The sequence below is a fragment of the Syngnathus floridae genome, chromosome 1 (assembly GCF_059516105.1).
Source record: "Syngnathus floridae isolate MCC-2025c chromosome 1, RoL_Sflo_1.0, whole genome shotgun sequence".
Lineage (NCBI taxonomy): Eukaryota > Metazoa > Chordata > Actinopteri > Syngnathiformes > Syngnathidae > Syngnathus > Syngnathus floridae.
The window spans coordinates 1,379,236-1,398,092 of NC_142413.1; the positions used below are offsets into that span (position 1 = coordinate 1,379,236).

Sequence of the window (18,857 nt, forward strand, 5' to 3'; positions counted from 1 at the left end):
GATTTATTTTCATTTTTTTAATTTATTTTTAATGAACCCCAGTCTTGAAACTTGGCAGCTATCTGCGGAACCTTTGAGGCGACTCCGTGTTCCCTCAGGCCCGACAATCAATAAGCACGCTGCTTGTTTGAGCTGTAATGGCCCATTTAGAACACAAGCAGCACAAAGCAGCGCTTGTTTGTTTGTGCGTGCCGAATACCGCCACCCCTCCACCACACTTTCTTTTTCTCCCCCCCCTTTGCCTTTTGTAGTAGATTGACTTGATTTATGTAAGACCCTCCCTCGTTCCTCCAACGCTCGGCCGCACGTCCAATCGATCTGTTTGTGTACGGGTCCGTAATGGTCTCGTGGTTTGGCACTTTGGTTAATAACCTTTACGTAATTGCCTTTTTTTTTTTTTTTTGAGCAACCTCCCTTTAAAAGAAAAAAAGTGGAATTAAAATGAGCTCTCCAATTGTTTTGATGAGGTGAATGCCGAGAGGCTCGGATTGTGTGTGTGCGCGCGTGCGTGTGCGTGTAGAATCGATTGGTCACCCTGGGAGTCTTGTGCTACCTGCTGAAGGTGAGGATTAGCCCGAGAATCATCTAATCACTTTAGGCTGGGCAGACTCACTTTGGCTTTTCCATTGTTTTGCTGCCATGGCTGACTTTTATTAGTGGTGAGAATGACAATTAGGGAGCGGCGAGGACGCCCAACGCCACAAAGACATTCGAGTTTGGCTCAAAGAAAACTTGTGGCAAAACACTCGGATTGAAATAAATGTGTCGCTAAATGCTTTAGCTCAAGAGCGGATCGCAAGAGTGCTGACTTTGTGTGTCGACCTTATGAGGGTTGTAGTACCGGGATTGACCTGTGAGAGGTAGCATAGCGCCACACAGCATACAAATACAATAAAGAAGAACGTAACCAATTATGTGCAGCTTCACGGCCGAGTCGGAGCAGGAGAAGTCGGAGTGGATCGAAGCGGTTCGGGAATCCATCGCAGAGACGCTGTGCGACTACGAGGTGGCCGAGAAGATCTGGTCCAACGAGGCCAACCGTAACTGCGCCGACTGTCGCGCCGCCCAGCCGGAGTGGGCGTCGCTCAACCTGGGCGTCGTCATCTGCAAGAAGTGTGAGAGTAAGTCAGAAGGAAATGTAGATGTGTGTGTGTGTATTCTGTGCAGCCCAAGCAGTCGATCTGATTACTGTTTTGTTTGCGGAATATAAATAGAACGAGCCAAATCCACCTGTCATTATCCATCTCAGCGGCGGCCATTTTGGAATTTGCTGTCGACTGAAAATGACGTCACAGTTGACAGGTCCCAACCAATCACGGCTCACCATTTTTTTTCTTGCAATGAATTAATTAGTTTTTTTATTTCTTTAACCAAACGCTCGCAATTAATGAATTAATTAGTAGGACACTTAACATTTTGCCATTTTGGCATTTGCTGCCGGCTAAAAATAACATCACAGTTGCCAGGTCCCAACCAATCACGGCTCACCATTGTTTTTTTTCTTGCATTGAATTAATTAGTATGACACTCAACAGTATCGGCACCTTAAACTGGCTCGGCGCATGTGTACCTTCCCTCCACGCCTGCCTACTTGTGGCTCCATGCCCGAGAGCCCCGACTTTGAAAGCCGTTCCTCACCTCACCTCTTGCAGAGCCCGTGTAATTGCCAGCCATCAGATCTCCAACATCCCTTCTCAAACACCCTTAAATGATTTCATTTGCCGGAGTGTTTAATATTACATTTGGTCGACACGCTCGGCGAGAGAGAGCGCCAGCGTGAAGCGCGGCCGCTCGGCCGGCCGGCCGACCGGCGCTCCCCTTTAAATTAGACGGCGCTCCATCTGGAATACCGATGACTTGCCGCACTTCTAATTAGCGCTCTGATGTCACGGACAATAAAGAGAAATGCTGAACAAGAGGAAGAGGGAAGAAGTAATGAGAAAGCTAATGGTAGAAATGATCCCAGGCTGGCTTTTGGTCGCCTTCTCGCTGCAAAAGCGAATTAATTTTAATCGTCTGATGTGGGGAATTTTTATGCCATCACATTTCCATTAGTTGCCTTGCCTAAAAAGGGCCTTTTTAGAGTCGGCAATGGTCCATTTTGGGTAACTTTGGCCAACCCCAGGAAAATCCTTCCCCAAAATTTAAATGGCTTATTTATCAAAATTGTTTTCTGGTTGTTTTTATTTAAAATAAAATAACAAAACAAAAATATTTTTTTCCCTCTCGTGCCAAGGGCTCTCGCAAAACTGATGAACCCAGCCACTCATTTTGTGCATATTTTCATAATAATCAACTCACCGAAAGATTGTAAAATGATGTTACTTGTTATTGTGTGTTTGTCCTGCATGTCAAAAAAAATAGTCTGGCTGACTCTCCTGTTTCATCGGCCGCCATTGTGCACATTAGCAACTCTCAAGCAATTTTTATTACCATTCGTCTTTTTAAAATATTTGAACAGTTTCTCATTTCAATCTCGTTATTCGTCAGTTTGTTTTGTAGCCTATACTGTACATAGATAACGTTGACAATCATAATGGCTCTTCTGAGGGAAACGATAGCCACGATGCGGCCCGTGATGCAAATGAGTTTGACACCCCTGCTCTGAAGGGATACGTGCCATCTAGTGGCGGACACTGTCATTACAACTTAAAACTACTCCTCAAGAGTATCAACATGTTCAACAATTCTAGACTGACCCTCAAACCATATTTGGCTTGTTATTTCTATTATGGCTGAGTGTTCCTTGGGAGTTTTCTTTTTAATAACATCACCCCTGTCAACACATTTTCCGCTTTATTTTTAGCACAGCGTAATAAAAGTTTGACTCGTTTGGCACCGAGCGAGCAGGACAATTCCGCAGGAGGAAATAGAACCTCGCCTCGCCTCGTGCACTGTCACCGCAGTCGCCCGGAAAACTTTTTAATTGGGGGTGAAATGTGTGGCCGCTTGGCCTTTCTGCCGGGCGAGGCGGCGTGATGGGAATGCCCTTTTTTGTCGTCTGTCGAGCTTCTCCGGGAAAGATGAAGACATTTGGCCTGTTCGGATGCCACCGTCGCGCACCGACACGCTCGCCGTCTCCGTTTCCTCGACAACAAGCGTTAATGTCTCGCTCTGGATGCTCGGCGCGTCGTTAAAGCGTATCGGCGAGAGTCGCTGCTGCCTTATACACGTATGTCACGTATTTGGAGAGCCGAGTATTTTCTGTCGTTAGTACTCGGTGTAAAAAAAAAAATTTAGAACCATTAGTTTGAACTATGAACGTCGGCTCGTGTAAACATTTTCCGAGTGGGCTTCAATTACGGCTATTTGCTTCTTAGCATCAGCATCTGCTTTTCAAGTTGTTTTTGTTGCCTTCAATTTGTGTCACGCCAGGCAGCTTGCTCTATTTGAGACAAATTTCCATCCGCGGCCGCCCCCATCGCTCGCCGTATAATCATTCGCACGTTTCCCCCCGTCTCATGTATTATTCACGGGACTTCGGCCACTAGCGACCCCCGAGAAGCCGCTCGGCCGGATAAACAGGCCGCCGAGCAAACCCAATGAATTACTCATGATTCATTAGCAATGAACGGCGCCTCGTTCATTTGCAATTAAGCAGCGCCGAGGGGACTAAAACGCGTCTGTTTCTTCTCCAACGCCGCCAGGGCAGCACCGTTCGCTCGGCCACAACATCTCCAAAGTGCGCAGCTTGAAGTTGGACACCGCGATCTGGAGCAACGAGCTGGTGGAGGTAGCACATTTATACCGACATCATACACGGCGACATTTTGTCCATTGTGTGGTTCCTCACCCGCTCAGCTCTTCTTGGAAGTGGGCAACCAGAAGGCCAACACTTTCTGGGCCGCCCAACTGCCCCCAGAGGAAGAGCTCTGCGCCGGCGCTTCGGACGAGCAACGCGCCACTTTCGTCCGCAGGAAGTACCGGGAGAGAAAGTACTGCCGAGTCCTCGAGGACCTTCATGACTCGGAGCAGCTCAACAAGGTGAACTTTTTAAAACCCTAAATCAGGGGTGTCAAACTTATTTTTGTCATAGTTTGCCTCAAGGGGCCATTCAAATGGTCAATTTTAAAATCCTAATAAAAACTGTCCGAATATTTAAAAATAGCATATTGAAATCAAATATTTAAAAATAAAAATGGTTAAAAAAAAAATGAAACATTTTTTCATGTGAAAACAATTTAAAATTTTGGGAATTTTTGTCTTCGCGGGCCACCTAAAATGATGTGGCGGGCTGCATCTGCCCCCTCGGGCCTTGACGTTGACATCTGTGCCCTAAATATTCCCCAAACTGTCAAAACCTTCCATTGTCCGACTGAAATTTCGGGAATCAATGACTCCACCGCTGGCAAACGACAACGATCAAAGAGACTAGAAAGCGTCGGTTAGTGGCCTCGACAGATTTGGACGGGATCAACCTTACGCAAGCGCTTGAAAAATCGCCCCGCAAGATCACAGCGCGTGTTCATAAATCACAAGCGATGTATGTAAAAAGACAAATTCTCCGCATAAGCAACGCCGGTGAAGCTAATTTCACGGGACGTCTCGTCTTAGTTGTGCGTCGGATCTATTTAGCGCCACGCAAAAAGCCTCTTCCTCGGGGAGTCCAGAGACGGCACCAAAGACGTTTATGGATTCGCCGGGTCGGCGTGTATAGCGGGCGGGTGACTCTTTCGACTGTCACGTTACAATTCGGATAAACGCAAGTGATTTATGTCTGATCGCATTCGCCAAGGCTCCTTCATCAAAGGCAGCCCGGCTTCAACTTTTTACATCTGGAGAAATTCTCTCCGAGTCCAAGCGTCATCGGCGTAAAAAAAGGCTTTTCAGTTATTTTGTAATCAAGTATGAATCAATCAGGTATTACTAGTGACAACATTCAGTCCTCCACGCAGGAGTCTTTGCCTTCCAAAATTTTTTGCATGTTCCTCTCCTATTCCCACGGCCCCCATTAGAAGCTCATATCGCGGTGACCTCCGGCGAGTCTCGGCAGGCGGCGTGACCTCGAGAAGAGAGCGTCAAAGGACCTCCTTATGTCGTTACGCGTGCGCGCAAATCCCACCAGCGACTGCAGTAATTGCCGTGACACGCAAGGTCATTTTGGAGAAATGATACGGAAGAAGGGCAGCCGGCGTCACATGCGCCGTCTGACCCTTGACGTGTTTTGTGACAACATTTTTACATACAGTGACACCTCGACATTTTTTTTTTTTTTTTTTGTGCTCAAGGATTTAAAGCAAAGACAATTCGACAATGCGAGTTTGCATTATAACAGCTAGCTTAATGCAAAACGCGCTAACAAAACCAGCGTCAATGCTTACGGTCGTTTGACAGTATATATATTCGTGGAGATAGAAACTGGTCAATAGTGCTAGCTTAATGCTACCGTGCAAAACGGAGAGGCTAACAAAACTAGCGTCAATGCTACGGTCGTTTGACAGAATATAGATTCGTGGGGGATAGAAACTGGTCCAACTCGCCAATAGTGCTAGCTGAATGCTATAAAGAGGCTAACAAAACTAGCTACTAAACAAATGCTACGGTCGTTTTGTTTTTATTCGTGAGAGATAGAAACTGGTCCAACCTGCCAATAGTTAAAACCCACGTCTAATTTACGGCCATCACCATATTTCGACTAATTCTATTTAACCTTCGAAATATTCGTGTAAAATGAGGCCAGTAAACTTGGCCCGGCGTCAAAATGGCTGCTTTTCAAAAGCAACGACTCAAACTGGAAGAAGACAAGTCAAGTGTCGTTCATATTAACGGCGCCGTTCATCTGCTTTTATATTAGCAGAAGCAGAGATTTTCTGTGAAATAAAATATAATACAGATTAATAAAAAAGTACATGGTCCTTGAAAAACAAATCGCTTATTGAGGTGGAAAAAAAAAATCATTTGAAAAGGTCTCAGTCCTAACTTTAGGTGGCCTTTTGCGAGTTCGTTGTGGTTCTTTCAGATGTTTGCTCAATAAGGCCTTTGTAGGCATCCTCGCTCGGACGCCGATCGATGCCGCTGCCTTACTCGGGGCCAAGTTGCATGAAAGGCAAAAGGTTGCTCGTTGAGATTCGCCGCCTCCGCCGCCGGTGGATCCACTTTGTCGCGGGTCATCGTCCACAATGTTGCATCAATGGAGTCGATTGATGGGAAGAGACGGATGCGGGAAAGGGGGGCGGAGGGGGGGGGGGGAGTTTTCCCGACTCGACTGGCTGCTTTTCTTCTCGTGCCTGTGACGGATGAAGCCTTTTAACAAAGCGCTCTCCGACGTGGCTTTGTGTTGATAAAAGTCGCTCTGCCTGGCAAAACGACGACATGAGACAAAAGAGGTGTATTTTTCCTTTTTGTCTTCAACGTTTGCAGGTGGAAAATGGCAACCCAATTCCAGTTTGGAAAGTATTGACGGCGCTACACACTTTGTTCATCTAGGCTGAAGATGGATTTGAACTCACGGATGCGGCGGCGCATGGCCGCATCAGCAAACACAAATAGTCCATTTGGACCTAGCGTCTTGCCGTTCTTCTACCTGACCTCGCTCTTTAGAGTGGTGTCATTATATTTCACGCGGTCCATTTGTCCTGCTCGTTGTCATTCTCTTCCCCGCTCCTTAGTTTCTCCCAGAAAACGATTAGCCATTTAATGAGTCGCGCAGGAAATATTAAAATGTGATCTTATTTTAACTTCTCTTGTGAGATCAGCGTGCAGAACTTCATCCTAAACTTTGATGCCGGCGTTTTATGGAAGTGTTGTCCTTGGGCAGCTCTGCTTTCAATCAGATGTGATACCGTGGATAGGAAAAGTCTACACACCCCTGTTGAAGTGTCAGCATTTTGTCCCTAATAATTTTCAAAATAATAACAATTTATAATTATTTACAATTTACGAATAATGGCGGCTGTGTGCCAAACGCTCCATTCTGAACACACCAGGGTGTGCACACTTATGCATCTACGTTTTCATCAATTGTTTATTCTTACTTTTTGATTTTTTTTTTTAACTCTTCTTTGCTGGTTGACTTCAACTCTATCTTGCAAAGACGATTATTTCGTGACACTTCTCTTCGTCGGTAGCCAAAAACGGACGTCCACCGACTGTCGCTTGTGCTCTGATGTGCGTCCAGGCGCTCTGCGGCGCGGTGGTGCTGCCCGACGTGCTGCGGAGCATGGAGCTGCTCTTCAGCGGCGCAGATGTCATGTGCGCCACCGGGGACCCGACCTGCTCCACGCCGTACCTCCTGGCCCAGCGTGCCGGCCAAAGGCTGCAGATGGAGTTCCTGCATCAGAACAAGCTCTTGGGTAAATACAAAGTCCATGCCGATGCTATTTTCCCCCGGCTTGCAAATTATTTTCCCTCTGCCGCCGGCGCGACTCATTTGTGGCCCGACCCCCCCCCCCACGGGCCTCGTTCTCGCACTTACACCTGCTCGCACCTGCTCGCACCTTGGGATGTTGTTTGCAAATGAACATTCCGCTGAAAGGCGAATGGGGGGGAGTGATGTCATCCCTGGGGCGGCTTCAGTGATGGCTCCATCCCTCCCAGTCAAAGGCTTTCAGCTACGGCTGTTCTAGTTCTTTAGGAGTACTAAATTCTTTTGTTTTTCTTCTCTCGCTGGATCTACAAACAAACAAACAAACGTCCAGGGTGCAAATGAAGAAACGGATCTATTTTGGCACAGCAAACGTGTGACCACGTCGCTGCGCTGGCCATCTTTAATTTCGACACGGAGAACGCTGCGATAGCTGTTGACAGAACGCGTAGCGCTCGGAAGATGAGACGAAAATAATTTAGGTGCAAGCAAAAAAAAAAAAAGTGGCGTGAACGGCCTGCTTTGGAGTTGTCACTGCATGCAGCGGCATAATATCTATATATCTATATCTATATATATATATATATGTATATGTATATATAAATGTTAAAAATATATATAAAATGTTAAATAAATATATATAATATTATATATATAAATATATATAATGTTAAAAAAATATTTTATATATATCTATATATCTATATATGTATATGTATATATAAATGTTAAAAAATATATATAAAATGTTAAATAAATATATATAATATTATATATATAAATATATATAATGTTAAAAAAATATTTTTTATATATATATATATATATATATATATATATATATATATATATATATATATATATATATATATGTGTGTGTATATATGTCAGTTGTGAGGTTCTGTGGACAATGCTAAGTTTCAAGCCCTTTTTTTTTTTTTTTTTTTTTTTTCTTCCTCTCGTGGCTCTGGATGGTTTGTTTTCAAGTCCACTACGGTTGGAGGGCCCTCAGTCCAGAATGTTGCCTTCCATGTTATCATTAGAAGCGGGCCTGCCTTACACATGTAGCCAATTATAGCGGCATTTATTATGTGTGGCCCGATTCTTGCACGGCGGCATCTTCGCGGCCTCGCTGTCAGCGGCTGGCGAGGTAGCGCTTTGCGGCGGTTGCCACGGGCGACCAGATGGCTAATTGAGCACTCCATCATGCCGGGCTCCCTTCGCCGGGGACGGGGCCAATCGGCGGAGGCCGGGCTCTTCCGGCGACACCCCCGCAGACATCCGAGTCCCGGCTTAAGCAAGGCCGCCTTTCGTGGCCCGCGGGGGCTGTTTGCAAGCGAGCTTGTTACAGCGCATACTGTGGCTTATTTGCATTCGGAAGGAGCGTGTGGATTTATGACATCGACACGACTTTAAGCACATTACATATGCTACCGTAGATTTGGGATAGACTAAATGATTTTGAAAAATAATCTGAATATAATTGTCCCCAGACTCTCATTATTGTGCGATTATTTTTTTTCTTTCAAGGTCGCCCTCCATGTCATTTATAACAAGCGCAAGACTGTTATCAGAAGCTCGTCCCTCCATTTTTTTTACATATTTCTGGACCTCCAGTGTAACTTCTATATAGTCTGCCTGCTTATTTGTGTGTAAATATTCTTGAGGATGAACTCATTCACTGCCGTTGACGCATATAGACGTCAAAGTTGTATTTCATCAATCACTGCCATTTGCGTCAAGAGTTAAGAATAAATCACTCACCGTGGTTTTCTCGCCCACCAGATTTCCCAAGACTTGATCCTTGGTCGGAAAACACATTGTCGTCGGAGAGGCCCCGCTTCATGGACGGCTTCCTGTTCATCTCCTCGGGCCAAGGCCGGACGTTGCCGGATCGGCGCAGGGGAGACGGTGAGTGGCCGCGTGACGTGTCGCCGGGGCGGCCCGACAAGACCCGTCAATCGGTCGGCGAAGCCTCGATGAAGTGCGCCGTGGTCAGGGGTCCGCTCCACTTAAGCGCTCATCGATCACTCAGTGTCGGCCCGTCAGCTGTCCGACCGGCAATCGTTTAATCCCAAAGCCAAACATCCAGGTCACAACAATCGATGGAGGTCCCGCGGAAGCTGGCAACGCTCAGACGGCTGCCCGTGTTGCCAATTCAAACTCATAAATAAGAAGCTCGATTGAAAAGCATTCCTCAACAATGAATCGAATTTAGATCGAAAAAATATCGGAGGAGTATGCAGTTCGCAAATCGCCAAGCCACCGTCAATATTTGTATGCTGATTTATAGTATTTGCCTATTCTGATGGCCCTTTTCATCGAGCTGTGCAAGAACTTAGTAAAATAAAATTCAGTATATTATAAATGTTTTAATAGTAATTAAAAACCATTACAACCTCTCCTTCATGTCGTGGGAACGACGGCCGTGTGCAATGTGACGCCCCACATCATGTAAACGCCTCAGAGTGGGTGACATTCGACTTAAGATAAGTTTGACCTGAAAAAGGCGGCGGCACTTGGGAAACTTTTCCCTTCCCAGCTAGTTAAGAAGTGCCTCCGACTCCCTCAGCCGCTGCAGTGGTCCCCCCTCTGCAAACAGCTGGAGTGTCCCCGGGGCTGGCGTCTAATTGGCGGAGGGAGCCCACTCGGATACTGCCTTCGGGGGGTGGAGGGCTCCTGCGCCGTTAAGGGGGAGGAAGGAATGTGGAAGAATCCAGAAGAGGTACACCGCGCGGAAGCGACTTGCGACACCGAGGCCGCTACGCACATTCAAACAGTCCTCCAAAATGGCCGCTGTCAAGTGATTTCGTTTCACTGATCAACGGCAAAATGGAAAGACGGGTGCTCTCCAAATCTCCAGCCTGAAAGTGAGCAGATCACTTGGCAACTGCCATTTGATCGTCACTCTCTTGTCTTGTGAAATGGGATCAGTCGGGAACATTTTTAGACATTTCACAAAAAACGTCTCCAAACGGTGCTTTTAGCGCTCAAACGACATCAGGGCTCGCATCCAAAAACCTGTCTCCGTACAAGCGAGTGCTGCTTTGAGTGAGCTACTCCGGGACGGCTAATGCTTTGAAGGTCTATAGATGCACCCCGGATCTGAATAATTCATGCTGTGCGCTCGGGGCTCAATAAAGACACTTTATTTTTTTCGCCGTACGCGCTGGACAATCGTCCTAATACACGATGTACGTCCTTCGCTGTGAGATTAGAGAGCGGCCCCCGCACGCTCGGAAAATAAATAGAAATATAAAGTGGATAGATTTCGTTTTTAACTCATTCGGTGCCAGCTCCGGTTAAAATGGATGTTTGACGTCTATAGTCTTCAATGGCAGTTAACGAGTGAGCGACTCAAGGCAGCGATTCAGGCTAGTTGGGGCAGCATCGGCACGACACATTGTTCTCAAAATAAATCGATCGAAAAATAGACTTTCGAAGGCCCTTTTATTTTCATGGCCCTGATGTTGCCCGAGGACAAAAATTTAAAGTTATTTGGAGTGCTGGAATAGATTCATGACGTTTGAATTCATTCAAGGTACCAAGGTAATAGTGGGGTTTTTTTTTTTCCCTCCTCTGTCCGTAGGCTGTAATTCGTCTCGGACTCGCAACACTTTCATCGTTTCAACTTTCATTTCAAGCTTTCTGACAAGCTGTCACGGACAATGTCTTCAGTGGATAGATAGGCAGATGATTGGCAGCAGGATGGGCGGGACCTGGGGGGGGCGGGGTCATGACCACAGCATAGTATGTAGAGCGGACCTGGCAGTATATTTTTTTAACTCATTCAGTGCCAGTCCAGTTAAAATGGGCGTCTATAGTCGTCAATGGCAGTTAACGAGTGAGCAACAGGTGGTTTACAGACAACTTTTATTTTTTTCACTGAAAACACGGTTCTACATTTCCTTAATATAATAACATTTGTCCCGATGGACTTTACTTTCATTTCATTGTTGATGGGTCAGGCGAATATTAAAGTGGCAGTCGGATGCACCTTATGAAGCCTCACCGGGTTTGCGCTCGTAGCGGATGTTGGTAATTCACCTAAAAGGTTGCAAACGGTGGCAAACGAAAAATGTCCCCGCCGATTGAAATTGTTGGCGAAGATCTAGCTTTGCAACCTCGAAGGAACCTTGACCAAAACAAAATCAACATTCAGGCCGTGTTCAAGCTTAAGTGAAAACTAAAAATGTTGTTCTTAGCGAGGAAATGTTTTTTCCAGAGTTATTGGCGCAAACGGTGGATTTTTTTTGCCATAGGAACAGAAAATGAGGAAATCAATCTATTCAAGTTAGGCAGGCTTGGAGATTGGCATCTCAAGATGGCCGCCGGTGGCTTCGCTCCTCCCCACAACATTGTTAGTTCTTTCTATAGGCGTTTGTCTGTGGCTTTGTCGTCGTCTGTTTTGCTAATGAGCGCCGACATGACCGGTTCATTCCAGTTGGGTTTGTTTGGCAAACTCGATGTGATTTCTTCTTAAATGTTGATGAACGATGGCCGGGTATAACGGCCATATTGATTGTGTCGATTAGTCTCATCAGCTAGCTCATTTTGCACACTTAAGCATTTATTGAACGTCTCAAAGTGAGAGATTAGCTCGAATAGACGTTCCTCGTTGTCAAAATTCCAACAGGAGCTTCTCGGTTTCTCTCGCCGGCTAATTGGCCCATTTCAGAGGCGAGCAAAACGCAGATTTCATCTCTGGTGGGTTAGTCGGGGGACCCCCGTGGAGAGTTGATCGGCCATGGGGGTCTTTGCCGTCTGGAAGGCGGAACAGCTGCTTGATTGCAAATCAGGTGCTATTGTTCCCATTATTGTGCTGCTGTGTAAAGCCACTGGCATCTCACCATAGAAAGCAACAAAAAAAGGAGGAAGGCTTATATCGTCAACATTGGAAGTTTTGACATCTTTGTTGATTTTTTCAAATTTTTTGTTTAAATGTGAGCGACCCCACTCATGAAGAGAAAACAAATTGCCAAACGATCAACCCACAAACTGCAACAAATATACAGGAGCAATGAATAGCTGGTGTAGTACCACAACTGACCTGTGGGGTGCAACGTGGCGCCACAGGGCAATTTGGATGACCAGAAGAAGAAATGGAAGAAGTTTGGCTAAACATTAGCCTGTAAACTCTTCTTACCATTTTTATTGTGTTAACAGCTCACACCGCTGGAAAATTATTGTACAGTTGAACCTCTAGTCTTGGGAACGGTTGGGGACGCGGAGACGCCGTCGGCTAGCCTCAACCCAGCTCGGAAAGCTGTTCGGAGTCCGATGTTTCGTTCGGTTTCTGGGCTTTTTGGTTCAAACTCCGATTTGTTCGAACCTGGAGCCGTTCGAAGTTTGAGGTTCAACTTTACTGGCATCCAATAAGAAGGCATCTGTTGACTTGGATCAAAAAAACGCTCACCTTCTGCCCAATTATCATGTTGCGTGCACGCCATTAACATTTCCGAGCGGCAGCCCTTGACTGTTTCCTGAGAAGGAAAAAATCAGCCCTCCGGATAATCTTTTAGAGATAATCAGGGCTGAAAATGTTCACATTTGGCCTTGCCCGTTACGTGTGTACCTTGCAAATTTGGTGGGCACATTTACCAACCCTCCACTTGCCCATTCATACATAATTTAAAGTCCTTAATAAGACCAGGCAGAGCTGTTGGGAAATCAAGCGCGCCTCTTAAGATGACGACGGCGGGAGAGCGGTGATTATTACAAATTTGGTTATTAGAACGGGGACGGAGGGAGGCGAGGCAAAATGAGCAGGCGACCAGCACTTAGAGAGCAGAAAAAAAATGGACGTGACATTTTCGCTAAAAGCGCTACAATCTGGGGACATGTTTGCAGCGAAGCGCACGGTCATTGGCGGCGGTTTGAAATATCGTACGCCTGCCCGCTCTGAGATGATGACTCGTTAGCGGCGGCTATTGGCGTTTTAGTCTCAAAGAGCAGACTTTTTTTCTTTTTTTTTCTTCTTCTTAAAAGCCTGCAGCGAGTAGCCGACCCCACTTTTACAATGATAAAATTACAAAATCTGTCCCATTTCCACACAAATGGGAAAAGACAGAAAAATGGTTGTATAATTTTGACATGTCACATTTAAAAGCTAAAGTCTTCATGAAAAATAGTTTGAGGAAAAAAATAGATTTTTAAAAATCACACAATTTTGAGGCAGTTTGAGACTTAAATCGTAATGATACAGAGTACGTTTGCATATTCTGGTGATAAATACTTGTAAGAATGTTGTTGGAATTCTACGATTGAGGTCAAAGGTCATCACATTCTTGAGATTAGTATCGCAAGGATAATGTTATGATAATGCGTGTTTTTGAGAAACATTCTAAAATTTTGTTTTCATTTTGAGGTTGAAGGAAAATTACTCTATTTTTTTTCAAGAAAACAGTTGTATAGTTTTTAAGGGAAAGTTAATGGAGGTGAGTCGTAATATTTGAGAAACGTTTTGACATTATTGCTGATATTACAAGAACTATCTTATTATTTATTTATTTTATTATTTATTATTTTAATTATTTTTATTTTTATGTAGGTTGACAAAAAAATATAACTAGCCTAATATTTATTTTCTAAAGCCATCCATCCATTTTCCTCCGCTTATCCGGAGTCATTTGTAATATTCTGAGAATCAAGTTATATTTTTTCAAATCAAAAGTGGAACGTTTTCAACATGAAAGTGGAATTATCGTCTATTCTCGAGCGAAAAACTTCTGGGAGTACGGCCCTCCTGTTCCGCGCGCCGCCCGGAGATGATGACTCTCTTGCGGCTGCTGTTTGTGTTTTATTGTCCTAGAAGCATTTTGTTTTTTGTTCCCTTCTTTTGCGGCGCGTAGCCACGTTTAACTTTTCAAGTCTGTCCCATTCCGACGCGGAAACGCACTGAGAGTCGGTGCAAGGGTGAACGGCGTCCTTGTGCTTGTCACATCCTTTTCCTTGAAAAAGCCAGTCGCAGCCACTTTTATTGGGACGCCATCCGCTCCTTCACAAGCGCCACGCAAGAATTAGCATATTCATGAGAGCAATACAGTGGGAGGTTTGGGGCGCCGGTGGTGCGCGCCGAGTTTGTTTTTCTCTATGCGAGCGTGTTTGTTTGCAGCACAACAAAGAGCCCAAGAAACAGATGGCAGATGACTTTGAAAATCCAAAATTAGGTGTGAACTTGATTCTCATTGGATGTGTAATTTGCCCAGTCAGACGCCGGTGAAAGACGACAATGTGTTTTTGATAGGGACCGGCGCGGGAACCGTGTGGCATCAATTCAAAAGTTTTTTTTGTTTTTTTTTCCTCAACGTGGGTTTGAAAAGTCATTTTTTATTTTAAAAGTGGAGCACAGTAATCCTAAACTTACAAACTCTAATTTGACATTTAAGTTGATTTATTAACCGGTCAGTAGCATCAACCGCTAGCATGTACGCTAGCATGAAACGACTTCAAAGTAGTACTTGCTAGCATGCTAGCAAGCATCGTTTTTGAGCTGTTGGGCGATTTGGAGCAACGGATGACGTTTGCGTTTTTGCAGGGACGGCGCGTCGCTGGTGCACGCTGGAGGGCGGCTTCCTGAGCTACTACGAGAGCGTGCAGAGTCCGACGGCGGCCGGAAGGGTGGCCGTCGAAGACGTGGTCAGCCTGGCCATCAGCAACGCCGAGACCATGACCGTGGCGGGGTACGAGCGCACGCAGAAAATCAAACCATCGCACGTAAAATACTTTCTTTTACAAAATATTCTTGATTGATTCAAATAAGTTAAAAATTTGAAAGCGGAATAAGCACCGTAGCGATCCGTATAATGCCCACGAGCCACACTTTGCTCACCCCGTTTCTAAGACCTGACGTACATTCACACCAATTTAAAAGCCTAATTCCCACAGTGCACACTCAGCTTAGGCACTTGGAAGCATTTCTTCTCATTTATTGGACTGCTGCAGAATTGACTGCCTATGTAAATCACAAATTACTCCCCCAACCCCCCCACTGCACCCCCCCCCCCCCCCCCCCCCAACCAAGTAAACACAGACTTCAGTGTCATTTTTCCTCCACGCGACGCTTGTTGCATTAGCATATCGCTCGCTGGCGCATGATTCACTTTAACGCTGACCTATCAGGGCTTTACGAGTGCCGTATTTCCTGTTTACTTTGGCAAACCGTACCGCCCCCTCCACCACCCCAGTTAAAAAAGTTGTTGTGGGAAAACTTTTCGAGTCGTTCTCCTGCAAGTGGAGCAGACAGAAAAAGAAGTAAAGAAGCTCCTCAAGTACATACACACTTTTTCTCCTAAGTAGGATCACAGTACAATATATTAAAAAAAAGTTCAGACACCAAAAAAATACTGATCTTGAGCTTCTGCAAATATCCTTTGCCAAAAGGGTTAAAATGACCGCAACATTGATGCTAGTTTTGTTAGCTGGTCTATGGTGTTTTGCATTGTGTTAGCATTAAGCTAGCTTTTTTTCTTTATGCTTAGTTAATGGTACACATCAACTGGGATTGGCAAGAAACAGTTCGAAACAACACCTGTGCTTATTTTATTTCTTGGGAGAATTGTTCACGATCCACCATCTCACGCTTGCAACGCAAATTTTGCAAAGAAAATTCCACAACTCGTATATTGAAAAAATCTGCACCCAAAATAAAAAGTACCAAATACTAAATAGTAATATAATACATCAAACTATTGAAAATCAACTCAGTGCAAAATGTAATAAAACATTTAAAAACATGAGGAGGAAAACATAAATAAATAAAAACAATGTGCATTTTATTGTGCGTTAAACTTTTTTCCCCACATGCCAATTGATCAAAAAAATTATTACTGATTGTGATTCAGCACTGCACTGAATCGTTTAAAATCTAAAACGATTGATAATTGCCTATCGTTGCCACAAGATGGCGGCAAAGCACGACTAATTTTAACGTAGTTCATCCAAGCTATATTTTTATATTAGACAGTGCTTCGGCCTTTGCGAAATAACAGCAACTAGGCAAACTCAATCTTTTGCAAATTGCCCGTCAATAGGAAAGTAGTAATTGGCTTTTGAAAGTTTTGTTTTGGGGTCTACTGCGGGTCATGAATACTAACGTACGCAGATGACACGGTCCCCTCGGCAGTCTATGGGTGGACGGCAGCGTTGGGGTCATTTTTTGCACGGTGCAGAGGACATGGAAATAAAATTCGGACCCAACAAAAAAAAACGATGAATAATACAAATCCACTTCAGAGGGACGGCATGCATAGGAAGCATGTCGGCAGCTGATAAGTTTTTTTTCTCCTCCCTTTTGCCTCAAAGCAGCCGCCTTTTTAAAGCAGTCGATTGTGACCTTCAGACTCCTTAAAAACCTTGCAAAGCAACCTTTTTTTTTTTCCCCCCCCCCTTTGCACTCGGTCCACTCTGACTTTCACGGCGCCGGCGGCGGCCTGCGACAAATGCGCGGCATAGCAAATGTGGGCGCTCTCCGTATCGGGATGGCGAAGGGGACAAAAGCTTCGAGTTGACCGATGGAGAATTTACAGGCGTGAACATGCACAAGAAAACTAAAGGTGACATGAAGAAATTCAATTTTTTTTTAATTTCTCCTAACATTTGATTGGCCAACTGGAAGCCAATCAATTTAGTCCTCACATTTGCGCCCACCAAGTAGTACATCATTTCTAATTCTTGGCCGTCCTCTCGTTCCCGCCATCGCTATCGTCCATCACAGCAGGGCTTTCAGTACCGCCCCCACCCCGCCCCTTCCTAACGAGCGCCGGCGCACCTGCTGCGGAGGCGGCGCCGGGTCACACCGGGGCCACGTAAACACCCGTTCCCCTGACACCAGGCACCGAACGGGCCCGCTCGCCGCACTCCCACGAGCTCCCGCTCGCTCGGCAGTTAACCGGCAGGATAACTGGAGTGTGGCCTTTGCGCCTCGCAGAGGAGGCGGCGGCGGCGGCCAAGAAGTAACAAAGATGCTTTCTGCGCCTGATTGCTAACGTCCAGGGAGCCTCAGACATGACACGGGAAAATATTGCTTAATTGTGGCTGCAATATTTATAGAGCGTGCACAAAGTGATAACTTGGGGCCACCGTATACTCAGTCTTGGCTACGAGTTAAGCGGAATAAAACAAATTCATGTCGAAGTCGTTAGCAAAAATGAATCAATTCATGGATAAAATGAGAATTATTTGGAGTGCGTGTTTGATTAAAATCAAAAAATAATAAAATGAAAATAATAAAATATAATAAATAAATGAATCAAACACCGCAAGTAATCATTTAATGGACAAAATTATGATTATTTAGAGTGCGTGTTTGTTTAAATAAAAAAAATAAAAATAATAATAAATGAATAGTATAATAAATCATAAAATAAAAAATTCCAAATCCGTAGAATTTCAGCCTCTCGAGAGTAAATATAAGAATTTGTCAGAGTAAAACATTTGCGAACATTTTCTTTTACTTGGGAAAACAACGATCAACGTTTTTGCCAATATTCTGGTCCAAAGCATTGTAATCAATTTGTTAACTCTGCATTCTAAATTTAAAATGACTGACCCGGTGGTCATGGGACTTGCCATTGTTCCATCAGCAGATTGGGCGGGGCTCACCTCTTTGACCGCTCCTTGCCGCTGTAAAGTATTTCCAATGCAAATGTCCACACATTAGCATTTGATAGATGTTTGCGTTTTCTCCGGCAGGCCCGTGTTCACCGCGGAGGTGTACCTGCGCTCGGCGCGGGCGCTCATCATCGGCGCCGAGACGCAGGACACGCTACGTGATTGGATCCAGGCGCTGACTAAGGTCAGACCCTTTCTCCTTTTTTTTTCTCACTTGTATTCATCTCTTTCTTCATGGCATAATCACCTCCTACGCAAATGTGCCACCTCTCTGCTTTGCGATGAACGAGGTGACGTTTTTCTTTCCATGTTTTTGCTTTCCCCGACAGTGCTTGGTGCCACCAAAAGCGGAAGCTCTGGTGCAGGAGAACAGCGAAGTCATCGGCCGACTCCTCTACAAGGAGGGTCACGACCTGTACCACTGGAGGACGGGCTGGTTCATCCTGGCCGGATCCGTCCTGCACTTTGGCCCCGGCGACGAGGAAGGAGATGAGGGAGTGCTTCGTCTCAAACAGCTGCAGGAGCTCAGTAAGGCTCTGGCGTCGTTTCCAAAACTTTTGGCATGACATTTATTTATTTATTTATTACATTTAATTAATTTATGCTTCTTCTGCCCTTCATTTTGAAATAATTCCACATAATGAATCCGATTCACGTCGTGCCGGTTTTAAAAATTTCAAAATATTCAGGTCTTGCAGGCTATTATTTTTCCTCTTTGAAATAATTGACAGTTTTCCAAATATACATTTCCATGCCAAAAATGTTCCACTGGGAACACTCTTCAACTTTCTCCAAATTCCCATCAACATTTTAAACCACAAAAAATCCTTTTCGGTTGGTCCCGTTTGAATTTTTGCAGTACATTTATATTTTGCAGTACATTTAAATCACCTTGATAAATTTCCGCCAGTGCCCCAAAAAAATTTCCCCGCTCATTCCTATT

General features: G+C 44.9%; 1 protein-coding gene across 3 annotated transcripts in view; it reads left to right on the top strand.

Annotated features, from left to right (window-relative positions):
* The window catches only part of arap2 (ArfGAP with RhoGAP domain, ankyrin repeat and PH domain 2), a 50,687-nt gene that overhangs the window by 21,772 nt on the left and 10,058 nt on the right, over nt 1-18,857 (top strand). For all 3 annotated transcript variants that reach the window (XM_088383339.1, XM_088383266.1, XM_088383408.1), the window contains exons 11-18: nt 922-1,121; nt 3,648-3,733; nt 3,802-3,984; nt 7,118-7,292; nt 9,089-9,214; nt 14,841-14,985; nt 17,996-18,098; nt 18,244-18,442. In XM_088383339.1, coding sequence (XP_088239465.1) covers nt 922-1,121; nt 3,648-3,733; nt 3,802-3,984; nt 7,118-7,292; nt 9,089-9,214; nt 14,841-14,985; nt 17,996-18,098; nt 18,244-18,442 — 1,217 coding nt within the window. The remainder of the gene's footprint in view (nt 1-921; nt 1,122-3,647; nt 3,734-3,801; nt 3,985-7,117; nt 7,293-9,088; nt 9,215-14,840; nt 14,986-17,995; nt 18,099-18,243; nt 18,443-18,857) is intronic.